General features: G+C 46.3%; 1 protein-coding gene across 1 annotated transcript in view; it reads right to left on the minus strand.

Moving 5' to 3' along the window:
- ppip5k2 (diphosphoinositol pentakisphosphate kinase 2) overlaps window positions 1-16,776 on the minus strand; it is a 207,207-nt gene that overhangs the window by 90,410 nt on the left and 100,021 nt on the right. Inside the window, 3 exon segments of the mRNA XM_085987698.1 lie at window positions 2,916-3,030; window positions 14,072-14,199; window positions 15,553-15,776. Of these exon segments, the coding sequence (XP_085843824.1) occupies window positions 2,916-3,030; window positions 14,072-14,199; window positions 15,553-15,776 (467 nt within the window).

Consider the following 16,776-nt stretch of genomic DNA (forward strand, 5'->3'; position numbering starts at 1 on the left):
TTGCTTCTATCTTTTCCACTTGTACCGATATTTTGTCAGCATCCACCTGATGCGCTATCAATTACTCATTAAAGACTGAGAGTTAAGAGAGTAACTAAAGGCTTTTATTAACAAAAGAATGAAGGTCTGCCTCGAGTGGTCGACCGGTCCAGAATACAAAGGGGCTGGGGAGCAGTCACCTTTATACTAGGACTTGTGGGAGGAGTCAGCCGAGGCATGTCCAGGCATGTACACAGTGGAATACAAACAGTGGTTTACCACACCACCCCTTTAATAAACACCGATGCAAAGTACTCATTGAGTATTCTAGCCTTGCCCTGCACCTCTAAGCATACATCACCTTCTTTGTCCCTAATGGACCCCACCCCGTCTCTTACTACCCGCTTACTGTTTATATGCCGGTAGAAGATTTTTGGTTTCTCTTTTATGTTGTCCGCCATTCTACTCTCATATTTTCACTTTGCCAATCTTATTTTCATCTTCACTTCCCCTCAATTTATTGTATTTGGTCTGGTTCTCCCTTGAAGAATTTACCTGACATGCATCATACACCCTCTTTTTTTGTTTCATCATCTTCTCTTATCTCCCTCGTCATTCAAGGAGCCCTTGCTTTGGTTCCCTTACCCTTCTCTCTTGTTGGAATGTACCTAGCCTGTACTTGGAACATCTCCTCCTTAAAGATCACCCATTGTTCCGTTACAGTTTTTCCTGTCAGTCTTTGGTTCCATTTTACCCTGGCTAGATCCTTTCGCATCCCATTGAAGTTAGCCCTATTCCAGTTTAGAAGTTCCACTCTAGATTGTTCCTTGCTCCTCTCCATTGCTAATCTAAATCTTATGATACGATGGTGACTCGTACCCAAGTGTTCTCCCACAGACACTTGGTCGACCTGGCCCAGCTCATTCCCCAGCACCAGATCCAGCAATGCCTCCTTCCTAGTTGGGCCAAGAACATATTGGTCAAGGAAATTCTCCTGAACACATTTCAGAAATTCCTCCCCCTCCTTTCCCTTTACCCTAGCATTATCCCAATCGATATTTGGGTAATTAAAGTCCCCCAATATCACCACTCTATAGCTCTTGAATATCTCTGCGATTTCCCTGCAGATTTGCTCCTCTAACTCCCTCTCACTATTTGGAGGCCTATAGAATACCCCCAATAGCGTGATCATACCCTTTTTGCTCCTCAACTCTAACCAAATGGATTCTGTCCTTGTCCCCTCAAGAACATTCTCCCTTTCTAACACTTACAATGTCTTCCTTAATCAGCACTGACACCCCACCTCCCTTTTTTCCTTTCCTAGCTTTTCTGTACACCTTGTACCCTTAAATATCAACTGCCCAGTCCTCACCGTTTTTAAGCCACGTTTCCGTTATTGCCACAACATCATAACTAATTGTGCTTGTAGCTCACCAACCTTATTCACCACACTTTGTGCGTTTACGTACATGCATTCTTTTCGTAGTCTTTCTTAGTCTGCTCCTATCTAATATGGTACTACTTCTGCCTTTAGTACTATCCAACACACTCACTCTTTTATGCACCTTATTCCTCTTTTCTACTCCTATATGGTGGTGCCCATCCCCCTGCCAAGCTAGGTTAAACACTCCCCAACAGCACTAACAAACCTCCCCGCAAGAATATTGTACCCGGGTCTGTTGAGATGTAACCTGTCCGGCTTGTACAGGTCCCACCTTCCCCTGAAACAGTCCCAATGCCTCAGGAATCTAAATCCCTCCCTCCTGCACCATCTCTCCAGCCATGCATTCATCTGTTCTATCCTTCTATTCCTGTACTCACTTGCACGTGGCACCGAGAGTAATCCGGAGATTACTACCTTCGAGATCCTTTTTAAACTCTCTCCTAGCTCCCTAAACTCTGCTTGCAGGACTTCATCCCTCTTTCTGCCTCTATCGTTGGCACCGATATGGACAACGACCTCTGGCTGTTCACCCTCTCCCCCCAGAATGACAATGTCAATTGACAACTCGCCTCTCCCGCAGGGGTTGCACACACACAGCCCAACACGCTGCAGTGAAATGCGGAGGTCGGCGGGTTGGAGCCGGTTTCCCGACATGCTCGCATTTTTGGCAGATTTAAACCCCCACCTGCACCCAAACTCTCACGCTCCTCCGGGTTAAAACTCCCCCTAGTGTTTCTGCCAGTTTATTGCCAAAAGGTATGTACGCTGCTAAAACATGGGCAAGTTAAAAGCATCACAAAGCTTGAGCATTCCCACCTGATGAGGCAGTTTTCACATAAACAAAAACACACGTCACATTAATTGCCAAAAGTGCTCAAGCCCTAGCACCTGATGAGATGAAAAACACTGAATTGGTTACCAGGTGATTTTCACACCGAGACAAAAAAAACCTTGTAAAAAGTGCTCAACACATTGATTGCCAAAAATGGCTTTAGTGAGGCAGTATAACAATTAAACAAATAAATCCAGACTTCTGCGTTTCATTTATATCTTTTATGCATTTAATAGTTATTAATTTAAAAAGGGACAGCGGTCATTGGAAAAGATAAAAAAAAGGATTTATGCATGGCAATTACATTCTCTTAAACGTGTTATTCTTTTATCACCTTTGGCGGCCGTGCCTTCAGCAGTCTAGGCCCTAAGCTCTGGAATTCCCTCTCAATCTCTTCTATCTTCCCTGATGAAGCGGTTTAAAACCTACTGCTTTGACTAAATATTTCAACATCTGTCCTAATGTGAAGCGCCATGGGTCACTTTACTATATTAAATGTGCTATATAAATGCAAGTTGTTATTGGTATTCATTGAAGTGGACTTCACGGCACTTGCAAATATAAGTTGCCATTTTTATAGCCATCTTGTTAATTAAGAAAGTCTCCAACTTAACTGTTGTTACAAACTTGCAGTCAAATGCCAGTATCGCCAATACTTACATTACATAGGCATCCATAGCGCAGTAGAGAGAGAAGCGAATGTACGTGACTCTCACTGGTAAAGTACAAACGAGTACGAACATGTCGCTCTGGGGATAACACTCCTCTCGAGTATCTGGAAAAAATGTGTAAAATTGCAACATAATTAATTAATATATTTAAAACAGTACAGTATAAAATTGATTTTAAGCTGTTTATGTAAGAAAATTATATCATCAGATGCTAATTCTATGACTTTTCCTGCCCTTATTCTCACCCACCCTGGTTGTTTTCTCAGTATGGCCCCTATCTTTACTCCTTCAAATCCAAGGGGTGTAGACTTGAGCATATCTGGTGCACAACTCATTTAGCCATCCATTGTCAGGTCTGGTTGAACCACATCGAACACTATCGGGGCCTTACTCTCTTCTGCCAAAATGGTTCACTATTCCAGGATCATCCTGGAAATCAAAGATAACCTCTGGCTTCCTTTCTCCATTATCAACAACTTCCTTAAACCCCTCTAACTCTATCCCCTCCCTCGTCACCTCCAACAATGTGCGAACAAGTCATGGCCTTCTTTGCCACTAAGATTGAGATCATCCATTCAGCTGTCTCTGCCGCATAACCCCCCTTCCCCTTGCCCACCAAGCCAAACCTCCCAAGAATCCCCCCTGCCCTAGCCCTGCACCCATGTCTTTCTCTAGTTTCTCCATCTCCCCTCATGCCCACTCCAAGCTCATTGTGCCCACGAGATCCACTTCCTGCTCCCTTAAATGCCATTCCCACTAAAATGCTGACCACCCAACTTACCTTCCTGGCCTCCATGCTAATTAACATTATAAATGGTTCCCTCTTCTCAGGAACTGTTCCCATCCCTTTTAAAACCAGTCATCATCCCTCTCCTCAAAAAAAAAACTCGGTTCTTGTAAACCACTGCCCCAGCTCCATCCTCCCCTTCCTCTCCAAAGCCCTTGAAATGTGCTGAATGTTGTATCCCAAATCTATGTCCATTTTTCCCACTACATGTTTGAATCTCTTCAATCAGGTTTCCATCTTTGCCACAGCACTGAAATAGCCCTAATCAAAATCACAAATGACATCCTTTATGATTGTGACTGTGATGCAATATATCCCTCCCCGTCCTTTTCAACTTTTGATATAGTCAACCACACCATTCTCCTTCAAGGCCTCTCCTCCATTGTCCACCTCAGTGGGACTGCCCTCGCTTGTGTCACTCTTATCTATCCAATTGTATCAGGACATGTCCAGCAATGCCTTCTCTTCCAGCCCCAACACTATTACCTCTGGAGTCCCCCAAGGATCTATCCTTGACTCCCTCTTCTTTCTCATCTACATGATGGTGCCCCTTGGCAACATCATCTGAAGACATGGAGTCAGATTCCACATGCACGTTGATGACAACAAGCTCTACTGGTCCACTGCTTCTGTGTTGTCAGGCAGCCTGTTTGACATTCAGTCCTGGAGGAGCCAAAATTTCCTCCAGTTAAACATTAGGAAGACCAAAGCCATTGTCATCAGCCCCACCACAAACTCTGTACCCTTGCTACCAATTCCATCCCATCCCGTCACTGTCTCAAGTTGAACTCGAGTTGAGCTTCCAACCCCATATCCTCTCCAACACAAAGACTACCTACTTTCACCTCTGTAGCATTGCCCCTCAGCCCCTGCCTCAGCCCTCATGTCTTTGTCACCTCTAGATGCGACTATTCCAATGCACCCTGACCGGCCTTCCATCCTCCATGAACTTCAGCTCATCCAAAACTTTCTTACCCATATCGTATCCTGCACCAAATCCCATTTCTCATCACCCCTGTCCTCACTGGTCTACACTGGCTAGAAACATAGAAGATAGGAGCAGGAGTAGACCATTTGGCCCCTCGAGCCCGCTCCACCATTTAATGAGATCATGGCTGATCATCCAAATTCAGTACCTTGTCCCTGCTTTCTCCCCATATCCCTTGATCCCTTTAGCCTCAAGAAATATATCCAACTCCTTCTTGAATATATTTAATGAATTGGCCTCAATTGCCCTGTGTGGCAGAGAATTCCACAGGTTCACCACTCTCTGGGTGAAGAAATTCCTCCTCATCTCAGTCCTAAATGGCTTACCCCTTATCCTTAGACTGTGACCCCTGGTTCTGGACTCCCCCGCCATCGGGAACATCCTTCCAGCATCTAGTCTGTCTAGTCCGGTTAGAATTTTATAAGTTTCAATGAGATCCCCTCTCATTCTTCTAAACTCTAACGAATATAAGCCGAATCTACCCAATCTCTCCTCATACATCATTCCTGCCATCCCAGGTATCAGTCTGGTGAATCTTCGCTGCACTCTCTCCATGGCAAGAACATCCTTCCTCAGATAAGGCTACCAAAACTGCACACAATACTCAAGGTGTGGTCTCACCAAGGCCCTGTACAACTGCAGCAAGACATCCTTGCTCCTGTACTCAAATCCTCTCGCTACGAAGGCCAACATATCATTTGCCTTCTTAACCGGCTGCTTACTGTCATGAATCTTATCATGACTCATGAAGTAACACTGGGCGGCCAGCTGGTGGTGCTGGCCAAGGAGTATAAATACTCAGGCGTGGGCCCAGCTTGCTCAGGATGTTTCTGTAACCAGGAACTAGTGATTGTAACTAGAAATCTCATGGTTTTCAAACAGTTGATTAAAGCCTTGTTTTATACTCAAACCAAGCGCTCAGTAGTCTTTTCACATCACTTACCTTCAGCGACTGGTGCACAAGGACACCCAGGTCTCGTTGCACTTCCCCTTCTCCCAATCTATTGCTGTTCAGATAATAATCTGTCTTCCTGTTTTTGCCACCGAAGTGGATAACCTCGCATTTATCCACATTATACTGCATTTGCCATGCATCTGCCCAATCACCCAACCTGTCCAAATCATACTGGAGTTTCTCTGCATCCTCCTCACAGCACACACACCCACCCAGCTTTGTGTCATCTGCAAACTTGGAGATATTACATCTAGTTCCCTCGTCTAGATCATTTATATATATTGTGAAAAGCTGGGGTCCTAGCACCGATCCCTGCGGTACCCCACTAGTCACTGCCTGCCACTCGGAAAAAGACCCGTTTATTCCAACTCTTTGCTTATCTGCCAACCAGTTCTCTATCCAAGACAGTACCTTACCCCCAATCCCATGTGCTTTAACTTTGCACGCTAATCTCTTACGCGGGACCTTATCGAAAGCCTTCTGAAAGTCCAAATACACCACATCCACTGGTTCTCCCTTATCTATTCTACCAGTTACATCCTCAAAAAATTCCAGTAGATTAGTCAAGCATGATTTACTTTTTGTAAATCCATGTCAACTTTGTCCGATCCTGTCACTGTTTTCCAAGTGCTCTGCTATTACATCTTTTATAATCTTATACAAGTGTGGAGTTTGCACATTCTCCCCGTGTTTGCGTGGGTTTCCTCCGGGTGCTCCGGTTTCCTCCCACAGTCCAAAGATGTGCGGGTTAGGTTGATTAGCTATGATAAATTGACCCTTAGTGTTAGGGGGGTTAAATATGTGGGGTTACGGGGATAGGGTGGGATATGTGTTGGTGTAGGGGTTACGGGGATCGGGTGGGATATGTGTCGGTGCAGGCTCGATGGGCCGAAATGGCCTCTATCTGCACTGTGGGGTTTCTGTTCTGTTCTGTTCTGAACACCTCAAATTTTAAATTTTCATCCTGGTGTTTAAAACTCATGGCCTTGCCTCTCCCTGTCCCTGTAAACTTCTCCAGCCCTACAACTCTGACTACTCTGCGTTCCTCCAACTCTGGCTTATTGTACATACTCCACTCCCTTCACCTCAACATTGGCAGCCATGCCTTCAGCTGTGTATGCCCCGCGTTCCATAAATCTGTAAGCTTCTTCACTTTTCCTCCTTTAAAACCTTCATAAAAATTCACATCTGACCAAGCTTTTAGACACCACTCCTAATGGCCCAGATTTTGCGGCACCCCTCTGAAACCGACTGTAACTTCTGGATTTAACGCATGCGTAGATATACGTGGAAATCCTGAAGTTGCCGTCAGTCATTCAGTGCTCCGCCACAGACTGCACTGCGGACCGCACCCCTCTACCTACCACCGGCATTCAGTGAAATCAATGGAACTGACGAAAGCTTAAGCTTTTCCACGCTAATATCGCTGTTAAACAACCCGTTAAATGTTAATACAAAAGTAAAATACTGCGGATGCTGGAAATCTGAAATAAAACACAAAATGCTGGAATTACTCAGCAGGTCAGGCAGCATCGGTGGAGAGAGAAACAGGGTTAATATTTCAGGTCAATGACCTTTCATCAGAACTGGAAAAAGTTAGAGATGTAAAAGATTTTAAGCAAGTGCAGGGACAGGGCATGGGGGGGGGGGGAAGGGAGGAAAGAACAAAAGGGAAGGCCAACCATGTGTGCAGGAAGTGTCATCAGCTGGAGGCGCTCAAGGGTTTCGGAGCTTAAGCAGCAGCTGGTGTCACTACGGTGCATCCATGAGACGAAGAGCTACATTTTAAAGAGGTGGTCACCCTGCAGCATAAGAGTGTAAAGGCAGAGAGGGAATGGGTGACCACCAGACAGACTTGTGCTTCAGAACTAGCCGCGCCTCTGTCCAACCTGTTCCATTACAGCTACAACACTGGAATCTATCCGATAATGTGGAAAACTGCCCAGGTGTGTCCTGTCCACAAAATGCAGGACAAATCCAACCGGGTCAACTACCGCCCTGTCAGTCTACTCTCAATCATCAGCAAAGTGATGGAAGGTGCCATCGACAGTGCTATCAAGCGGCACTTACTCACCAATAACTGACTGATGCCCAGTTTGGGTTCCGCCAAGACCGCTCAGCTCTCGACCTCATTACAGCCTTGGTCCAAACATGGACAAGGGAGCTGAATTTCAGAGGTGAGGTGAGAGTGACTGCCCTTGACATCAAGGCTGCATTTGACCAAGTGTGGCATCAAGGAGCCCTAGTAAAACTGAATTCAATGGGAATCGGGGGGGGGGGGCGGGGATTCTCCACTGGCTGGAGTCATACCTAGCACAAAGGAAGATGGTTGTGGTTATTGGAGGCCAATCATCTCAGCCCCAGGACATCGCTGCAGGAGTTCCTCAGGGTAGTGTCCTAGGCCCAACCATCTTCAGCTGCTTCATCAATGACCTTTCCTCCAACATAAGGTCAGAAATGGGGATGTTTGCTGATGACTGCACAGTGTTCAGCACCATTCACAACTCCTCAGATAATGAAGTAGCCCATGCCCGCATGCAACAAGACCTGGACGACGTTCAGGCTTGGGCTGATAAGTGGCAGGTAACATTCGCGCCACAGAAGTGCCAGGCAATGACTATCTCCAACAAGCGAGAGTCTAACCACCGTCCTTTGACATTCAACGGCATTACCATCGCCGAATCCGTCACCATCAACATCCTGGGGGTCACCATTGACCAGAAACTTAACTGGACCAACCACATAAATACTGTGGCAACAAGAGCAGGTCAGAGGTTAGGTATTCTGCGGAGAGTGTCTCACCTCCTGACTCCCCAAAGCCTTTCCACCATCTACGAGACACAAGTAAGGAGTGTGATGGAATACTCTCCACTTGCCTGGATGAGTGCAGCTCCAACACGCAAGAAGCTCAACACCATCCAGGACAAAGCAGCCCGCTTGATTGGCACCCCATCCACCACCTTAAACATTCACTCCCTCCACCACCAGCGTACCGTGTCTGCAGTGTGTACCATCTACAAGATGCACTGCAGTAACTCGCCAAGGCTTCTTCGGCAGCACCTCCCAAACCCGCGACCTCTTCCACCTAGAAGTATAAGGGCAGCAGGCACATGGGAACGGCACCACCTCCAAGTTCCCCTCCATGTCACACGCCATCCTGACTTAGAAGCATATCCCCGATCCTTCATCGTCGCTGGGTCAAAATCCTGGAACTCTCTACCTAACAGCACAGTGGGAGTACCTTCACCACACGGACTGCAGCAGTTCAAGACGGCGGCTCACCACCACCTTCTCAAGGGCAATTAGGGATGGGCAATAAATGCTGGCCTTGCCAGCGACGCCCACATCCCATAAACGAATAAAAAAGACAAGGAGCACCAGGCAGGTAGTACAGGAGCCACCCCACCCCCCTCCCCCCCCCCCCCCGAGTGCATCTTGCTCAGTACCGGTTCCTCAGAGGAGTGCAGCCAGAGCCGAGTCCATGACACCAAGGGTGGCTCAGCTTTACTGGGGGCAGGGGGGGAGGGGGGAAGGAGGAAGATCGGGAAAGCAATAGTGATAGGGGGATTCAATATTTAGGAGATCAGACAGGTGTTTCTGCAGTCGCAGACGTGATTCCAGGATGGTAGGTTGCCCCCCTGGTGATAGGGTCAAGGATGTCACTGAGCGGCTGCAGAACATTCTGAATGGTGAACAGCCACAGGACGTGATCCATATCGGTGTTGATGGAATAGGTAGAAAGAGGGATGAGGTCCTGCAGGCAGATTTCAGGGAGTTAGGAAAGAGATTAAAAAATAGGACTTCAAACGTAGTATTCTCTGGAATACTCCCAGTGCCACGAGTTAGTGAGTATAGAAGTAAGAGGATAGAGCAGATTTATGCGTAGCTGGAGAGACGGTGCAGGAGGGAGGGTATTAGATTCCTGGGACATTGGGACTGGTTCTAAGAAAGGCAGGACCTGTACAGGCCGGTCGGATTGCACCTCAACAGAACTGGGACCAATATCCCCGCGGGGACTTTGCTAGTGCTGTTAGGAAGGGTTTAAACTAATTTGGCAGGGGGATGGGCACCAAGAGAAACAAGGTGCACAAAGAATTAGGAGAGACAGACAGCACTAGAGTAAGAAATAGTACGGTATTATGTGGGGTCAGACTAAGAGAGAAAACAAGAAGGTCTAAGATAGGATTACAGTGCTTGTGTGTAAATGCGCGAAGAGTGGTAAATAAGGTTGTGAGCTGCAGACACAAATAGCCACAAGGAAATGTGATGTTGTGGCTATAACGGAGACCTGGCTCAAAAAAAGGGCAGGATTCCCCTCCACCGTAGTTGACATGGCCCTCGACCGTGTCCGTTCCATTTCCTGCACTTCTGCCCTCACCCTTTCCCTTCCATCCCAGAACCACGATAGGATTCTCCTTGTCCTCACCTTTCAACCCACCAGCCTCCACATTCAACGGATCATCCTCCATCATTTCCGCCACCTCCAGCGCAATCCCACCACCAAACACATCTTCCCCTCCCCTCCACTTTCAGCATTCCGAAGGGACGCTCCCGCCACGACACCCTGGTCCACTCCTCAATCACCCCAAACACCCCCTCCTCTTCCCACGGCACTTTCCCGTGCAAGCGCAGGAGATGCAACACCTGCTCTTTTACCTCCTCCCTTCCCACTGTCCAGGGCCCAAAACACTCCTTCTAGATGAAACAGTGATTTACTTGTACTTGCAATTTAGTATACTGTATTCGCCGCTCACGATGCGGTCTACTCTACAATGGGGAGACCAAACGCAGATGGGGTGATCGCTTTGTGGAACACTTCCGTTCAGTCCGTAAGTGTGACCCCGAGCTTCCGGTCGCCTGTCACTTTAATTCTCCACTCCACTCTGGCTTCTCCATCCTCGGGCTCTTACACGGTTCCAACGAAGCTCAACGTAAGCTCGAGGAACAGCACCTCATCTTTCGATTAGGCACTTTACAGCCATCTGGACTCAACATCCGAGTTCAACAATTTTAGACTCGAGAGTACGAAAGCAGCTCTGCAGACGCCTGAAGGCCGAGATCCAACAAAAAACTCGCGACCTAAAGAACAGATGGTGGGTGGAGAAAGCGCAGGAGATCAAGCAGCTAGCCGACAACCACGACGTGTGTGGATTCTTTAGCACAGTCAAGACCACCTACGGCCCTACCCCACTGCGGGCCAAGAACGGAGAGTTACTCATCAAGGACAGAGAGGCAGTCAGTGCCCGCTGGAAGGAGCACTTTGAAGATCTCCTTAACCGAGACTCTGTCTTCGACGTGAGTGTCCTCAACTCCATCCCACAGCATGCTACCCGCCACCATCTCAGCACAACCCCAGCCCGGCATGAGGTTGAAAAGGCCATCCGACAACTGAAGAACAACAAGGCCTCAGGAGCAGATGGAATCCCCGCCGAGGCACTAAAGCATGGCGGAGAAGCACTACTGGCGCGAATTCATGAACTCATTTCTCTTATCTGGAAGGAGGAGAGCATGCCAGGGGATCTCAGACGCCGTAATCGTGACCATCTTCAAGAAAGGTGACAAGTCAGATTGCAGTAATTACAGAGGAGTTTCCCTGCTGTCTGCTACAGGGAAAGTCATTGCAAGAATCCTCCTCAATCGCCTTCTCCCAGTGGCTGAAGAGCTCCTCCCAGAGTCACAATGTGGATTCCGCCCACTAAGGGGCACAATGGACATGATCTTCACCACACGTCAATTACAAGAGAAATGCAGGGAACAGCACCAACCACTGTACATGACCTTCTTTGATCTCACAAAGGCCTTCGACACTGTCAACCGTGAGGGATTATGGAGTGTCCTCCTCAAATTCGGCTGCCCTCAAAAGTTTGTCACCATCCTCCGCCTGCTTCACAACGACATGCAAGCCGTGATCCAGACCAACGGTTCCACCACAGACCCAATTCACGTACGAACCGGGGTCAAGCAAGGCTGTGTCATCACACCAATGCTCTTCTTGATCTTCCTTGCTGCAATGCTCCATCTCACCCTCAGTAAGCTCCCTGCTGGAGTGAAGCTAATTTACAGAACAAACGGGAAACTGTTCAACTTCCGTCACCTCCAGTCCAGATCAATGGTCGTCCCATCCTCTGTCGTCGGATTACAGTATGCCAACGATGCTTGCGTCTGCGCTCACTAACTCCAAACCATCGTCAACACCTTCACCGAAGCGTACGAGAGCATGGGCCTTACACTAAATATCCATAAGACAAAGGTCCTCTACCAACCTGCCCCCGCCACACAGTACTACCCCCCCCCCCCCGATTATCAAAATCCACGACAAGGCCTTGGACAATGTGGACCACTTTCCATACCTTGGGAGCCTACTGTCAACAAGGGCAGACGTCGACGACGAAGTCCAACACCGCCTTCAGTGTGCCAGTGCAGCCTTCGGTCGCCTGAGGAAGAGTGTGTTTGAAGACCAGGACCTCAAACCCGGCACTAAGCTTATGGTCTACAGAGCAGCCCTGCTGTATGCCTCAGGGACATGGACCATGTACAGCAGGCAGCTCAAAGCACTGGAGAGGTACCACCAACGCTGCCTCCGCAAGATCCTGCAAATCCATTGGCAGGATAGGCGCACCGACGTCAGTGTTCTTGCTCAGGTCAACATCCCCAGCATCGAAACTTTGACCACGCTCGATCAGCTCTGATGGACAGGTCACATTGTCCGCACGTCCAATACGAGACTCCCAAAACAAACGCTCTACTCAGAGCTCCGGCTCGGCAAGAGAGCCCCAGGTGGGCAGAGGAAATGCTTCAAGGACACCCTCAAAGCCTCCTTGAAAAAGTGTAACATCCCCACCGGCACCTGGGAATCCCTGGCCCAAGACCGCACAAAGTGGAGGAGAAGCATCCAGGAAGGCGCCGAACTTCGCCGGGAGCAAGCAGAAGCCAAGCGCAGGCAGCGCAAGGAGCGCACGTCAACCCAAGCACCCCACCCACCTGCCCCTTCAACCACCATCTGCCCCACCTGTGACAGAGACTGTAGGTCCCGCATTGGACTAATCCGTCACCTGAGAACTCATTTTTAATGTGGAAGCAAGTCATCCTCGGTTCCGAGGGACTGCCTAAGAAGGCGGCACTTTACAGCCATCTGGACTCAACATAAGAGTTCAACAATTTCACACCATAACCTCGGCCCCTATTTTTTCACATGGCAGCTGTTAATGATTCTGCCATTCCCATTTACACCTCTTCTAGACTCATCTTTTGTTTCTTTACTTGTCCCATTACCATCTCCTTCTGCTTTGTACTACCATACCTTTTGTCATTTAATCTCTCCTGCCTTCCAGCCTATCCCAGACCTTCCCTTTTGTACTTTTTTCCCCTCCCCCCCCTTTCCCTGCCCCTGCACTTGCTTAAAATCTGTTACATCTCTACATTTTTTCCAGTTCTCACGAAAGGTCATCGACCTGAAATGTTAACTCCGTTTCTCTCCACAAATGCTGCCTGACCCATTAAATGTTAAGACTTGTTGGAATAGGTGTACCTGGGGTTTTAACAGCAAAACAAATGTTATATTTTATATTTGTGGAATGTCAAATTTCTCCATGATGATAAAAATTACTAGATTTAAAAAAAAAAATTTTTTTTTTTAAAGTTTGTTCATGATATTTCAGCTTCTACCTTAAGCCCATGTATATGTCTCAATCTTTATTTCACTCTCTAACAATTTAAAAAGTGCAAATAATCAGTGCGTTTCATTTCCTGGTTTGTTCTGAGAATTCTTCAACGTGATTGGCTGCTTAGACAGCTTGATGACATCACTGCTGCTCTTTGGTGGAGTTCCCCTTTTGACAATGCTACAATCAATTTCACATCGAGGAAGCTAAAGTTCTCGCCAAAGAGATCGCGAGATCTCTGCGGGAAGCTTTGAGGTCAGCGGTGATCGCTGTCGCTTTGCCACTGACCGCAAATTACAGGCCAATATATCCTTCTTTAGCTTAGTGTTGATTTTTGTCAATGGATGAAATGAACTTTCTTGGCTATATCTGTTAAGAAAGTTATTTGCTGCCCTCAACCCAGAGGTAGTGGTTGATGGTACTGGAGGCAGTCTTGTGATATGGACAGGAAATTGGTTGCAAAGTAGAAGGAAAAGCGTTGGAATAAAAGTGGTATTCTCCCAGGGATCAATGCCCCAACTTTTCAGTCCTATAGAGGAGAGTATATCAAAGTTTGTAGTTAATACTAAACTTGGGGGTGGGGTGGGGGGTGGATTCGTGAACTGTGAAGAAAGCAGAAAGTTGCAAGAGGTTATAAATTAAGCAAGTGAGTAGAGCAATGACAGATGGAGTTTAACATAACAAAGTGCAAGGTAGTTTAACATAGCAAAGTCTTAAGCATTTAGAAAATGAATTACTGTAAATAATCTCTTACAGTGGATGGAGTTTGTTAACAGTATCATCATCCTGAGTTCTTTGCAAGTCAGAACGAATTTTCCTTATCAAAGGAGTACAATAGCCTTTGGCAATATCCAGTTTCTCAGCCTTGGTGATGCCATATTCCTAAAAAAAATGAAATTAATAGTCAATAAAATGAAGAAATGTGTAAATCTTATAAAATGGGTTGACAACTTCTAATTCATTGTATTATTCAATTTGTTCACTAACTCATTAAAGTATAATTCGTACTTCTCCAATTTGTGCCACAATTAGAAGAAAATTGAATGGAGACTGCAGAACCATACCCTGCAATGTATATTTCAGGAAACTGAGAATTAACTAGATGGTAGAGTCATTGTAGTGTCATCTTCACTGTTCAGAGACATCTCGCACACATCATTTGGGAATGCCCAAACCCCCAGTGGAGAAAGTGCTACCCCTTTAAGCTTTTTTAAATTAGTAAGTCCTAAGCTTTTTTGTTTGCAATGTTGTGACACAAATTACTTTCCCTTTCTCCACTGTTTTTAAAAAGGATTGCCTCACCAGAGTTCTTATCAAGAAAAGCAAATAATGTAACCTATGTAACTGTAGTAACAACTTCAATGAGTAAGTAGGAAATAACTTTCATTTATGTAACAACATCCTCAGGACATTCCAAGGTACTTCATAGCCAATCAATTATTCTGAGTATAGTCAGTTATGTAGGCAAACACAGCAGCCAACTTACACACAGCAAGATCCCACAAGAAGTGGATGGCCCATGGGAGGGGAAAGCAGCAAAAGTAGAAAATAAAGGGAAAAATAGCAGTTATCACATCCTCCTCATATAGGAACAAAGGAGGCCAAATTAGGTTCCGCAAAATAGAAACATAGAAAAATAGGAGCGGGGTAGGCCATTCGGGCCTTCGAGCCTGCTCCACCATTCAATGTGATCATGGCTGATCCTCGATCTCAATACCAGATTCCCCCTCTCTCCCCATACCTCTTGATGCCTTCTGTGTCTAGAAATCTATCTACTGAAACATAGAACTATCTATAGAAACATAATGGGGTAGATTTTCCCGAACCTGTCGGGAAGAAGGCGGGACTTCCCCTTTCTGGTTTTTGACCCGCCGACTTCGACATCCGAGCACCGACATTGCGACCCCTCCAACTCCTTCAACCCGACGGCCCGCCTGCTCTAATCTGGCATGGTTTGGAGCTGTCGGGAAACCCACACAAAACCCCTCAAAATAGGGATTAGGCTAAAAACTGCCTGTTAACAGGCAGTTAATTGGCACTAATCCCTTCCCGCCTGGTTTCGGCGGGTCCCAGTGCGGGGCGGGTACCCGCCGCCCCTGAAACTTACGTGGGGCGGGGTTTTGAGCAGGATGGTGTCGGGACCCCCCAAATTCGGGATTTCCCCCCCCCCCCCCCCCCACGCCTGAAACCCCACCTGACGGCTCCACGAAAATCTAGCCCAATGTTGTTCATTACCTGAGGTATGACAATGTCAGCCAATGACTTTGATAACTTGTACAGTTCCATTGTGTTGTCCAGTTTTAGAGAACTGTTGTGCTGAACATCATATTTTATGCAGTCGTAGATATCAGGAATTTTGCTGATATCATAACGCCCATTCTTCATTTTGACGTCCTTTTCTAATTTAGCCCATCTTCGCAGCATCAATTCAAGTGATTCACTATGGTAAAGCTGAATATCTGAAAATACAAAGGCGGCATTTATTCCTCGGTAGATGGTTTTAATTTAGATTAAAAAATTACTCAATCTGTTGGATCAACACAAGAGCATAAATCATTTTTTTTTTTTAAATCTAACTGTGAGGATCTAGATTCTAGCAAAGTTAGAAATTTGAATGGAAGGTTTAAATGAAATGTATTTAAATGGACTTTTGACAGTGTAGTGTATGGTATGGTAGTGAGCCAAACACACCATGAAAAGTCCCAGGTTGATCCCTGGGTCACTATATAGGAGTCCTTCCAGAATAGTCAGATGGAAAATCACCTGGGGTTCCATTTCTAATCCTTATCCAGTATTCCAAACAAGTAGATATGCAGACATTGGATGAGGACATGATTAGACTCAGTTATGAGGCTGCCCCATGATCGAACAGCCTGGCAACAGTTGTTGTCTAAGCATACAGACGAGTGATTATTTGGGCAAATGATGGAGATACATATTCCAGCAAGAGTGAGTGCCTTCCTTCTGCAACAGGACTTTAAAACCCAAGTTTACTGTCATTTGGTCAATGCTTTTTGTTTGACCTAATTTTCCAAAATTAACTATTTAAAAAAAAGAGAAACCTAGGTGAATGCAGGACACCAAATTTGAAAAGAATAGGAAGAATAATAATTTTATCATTCTCTCAGTCTTTTCAACCATGGTAATAACCTACATTATGGGCTTGATCCTTCACCGAAGATTCTCAACAAGTTAATTTTGATATGCCTGACTGATGTACATAGTTACATAGGAGTTACAGCACAGAAACAGGCTATTCGGCTCTTCATCTAACCCCATCAGCATATCCTTCTATTCCTTTCTCTCTTGTGCTTATCTAGCTTCCCCTTAAATGCATCTATACAATTCGCCCTAACTACTCAATGTGGTAGCACATTACACATTCTTACCACTCTGAGTAAAGAAACTCCTCCTGAATTCCCTATTGGATTTATTAGTGACTATCTTATATTTATGACC

The sequence above is a fragment of the Somniosus microcephalus genome, chromosome 1, assembly GCF_052327205.1.
Source record: "Somniosus microcephalus isolate GS21.2 chromosome 1, FLI_Smic_1.0, whole genome shotgun sequence".
NCBI lineage: Eukaryota > Metazoa > Chordata > Chondrichthyes > Squaliformes > Somniosidae > Somniosus > Somniosus microcephalus.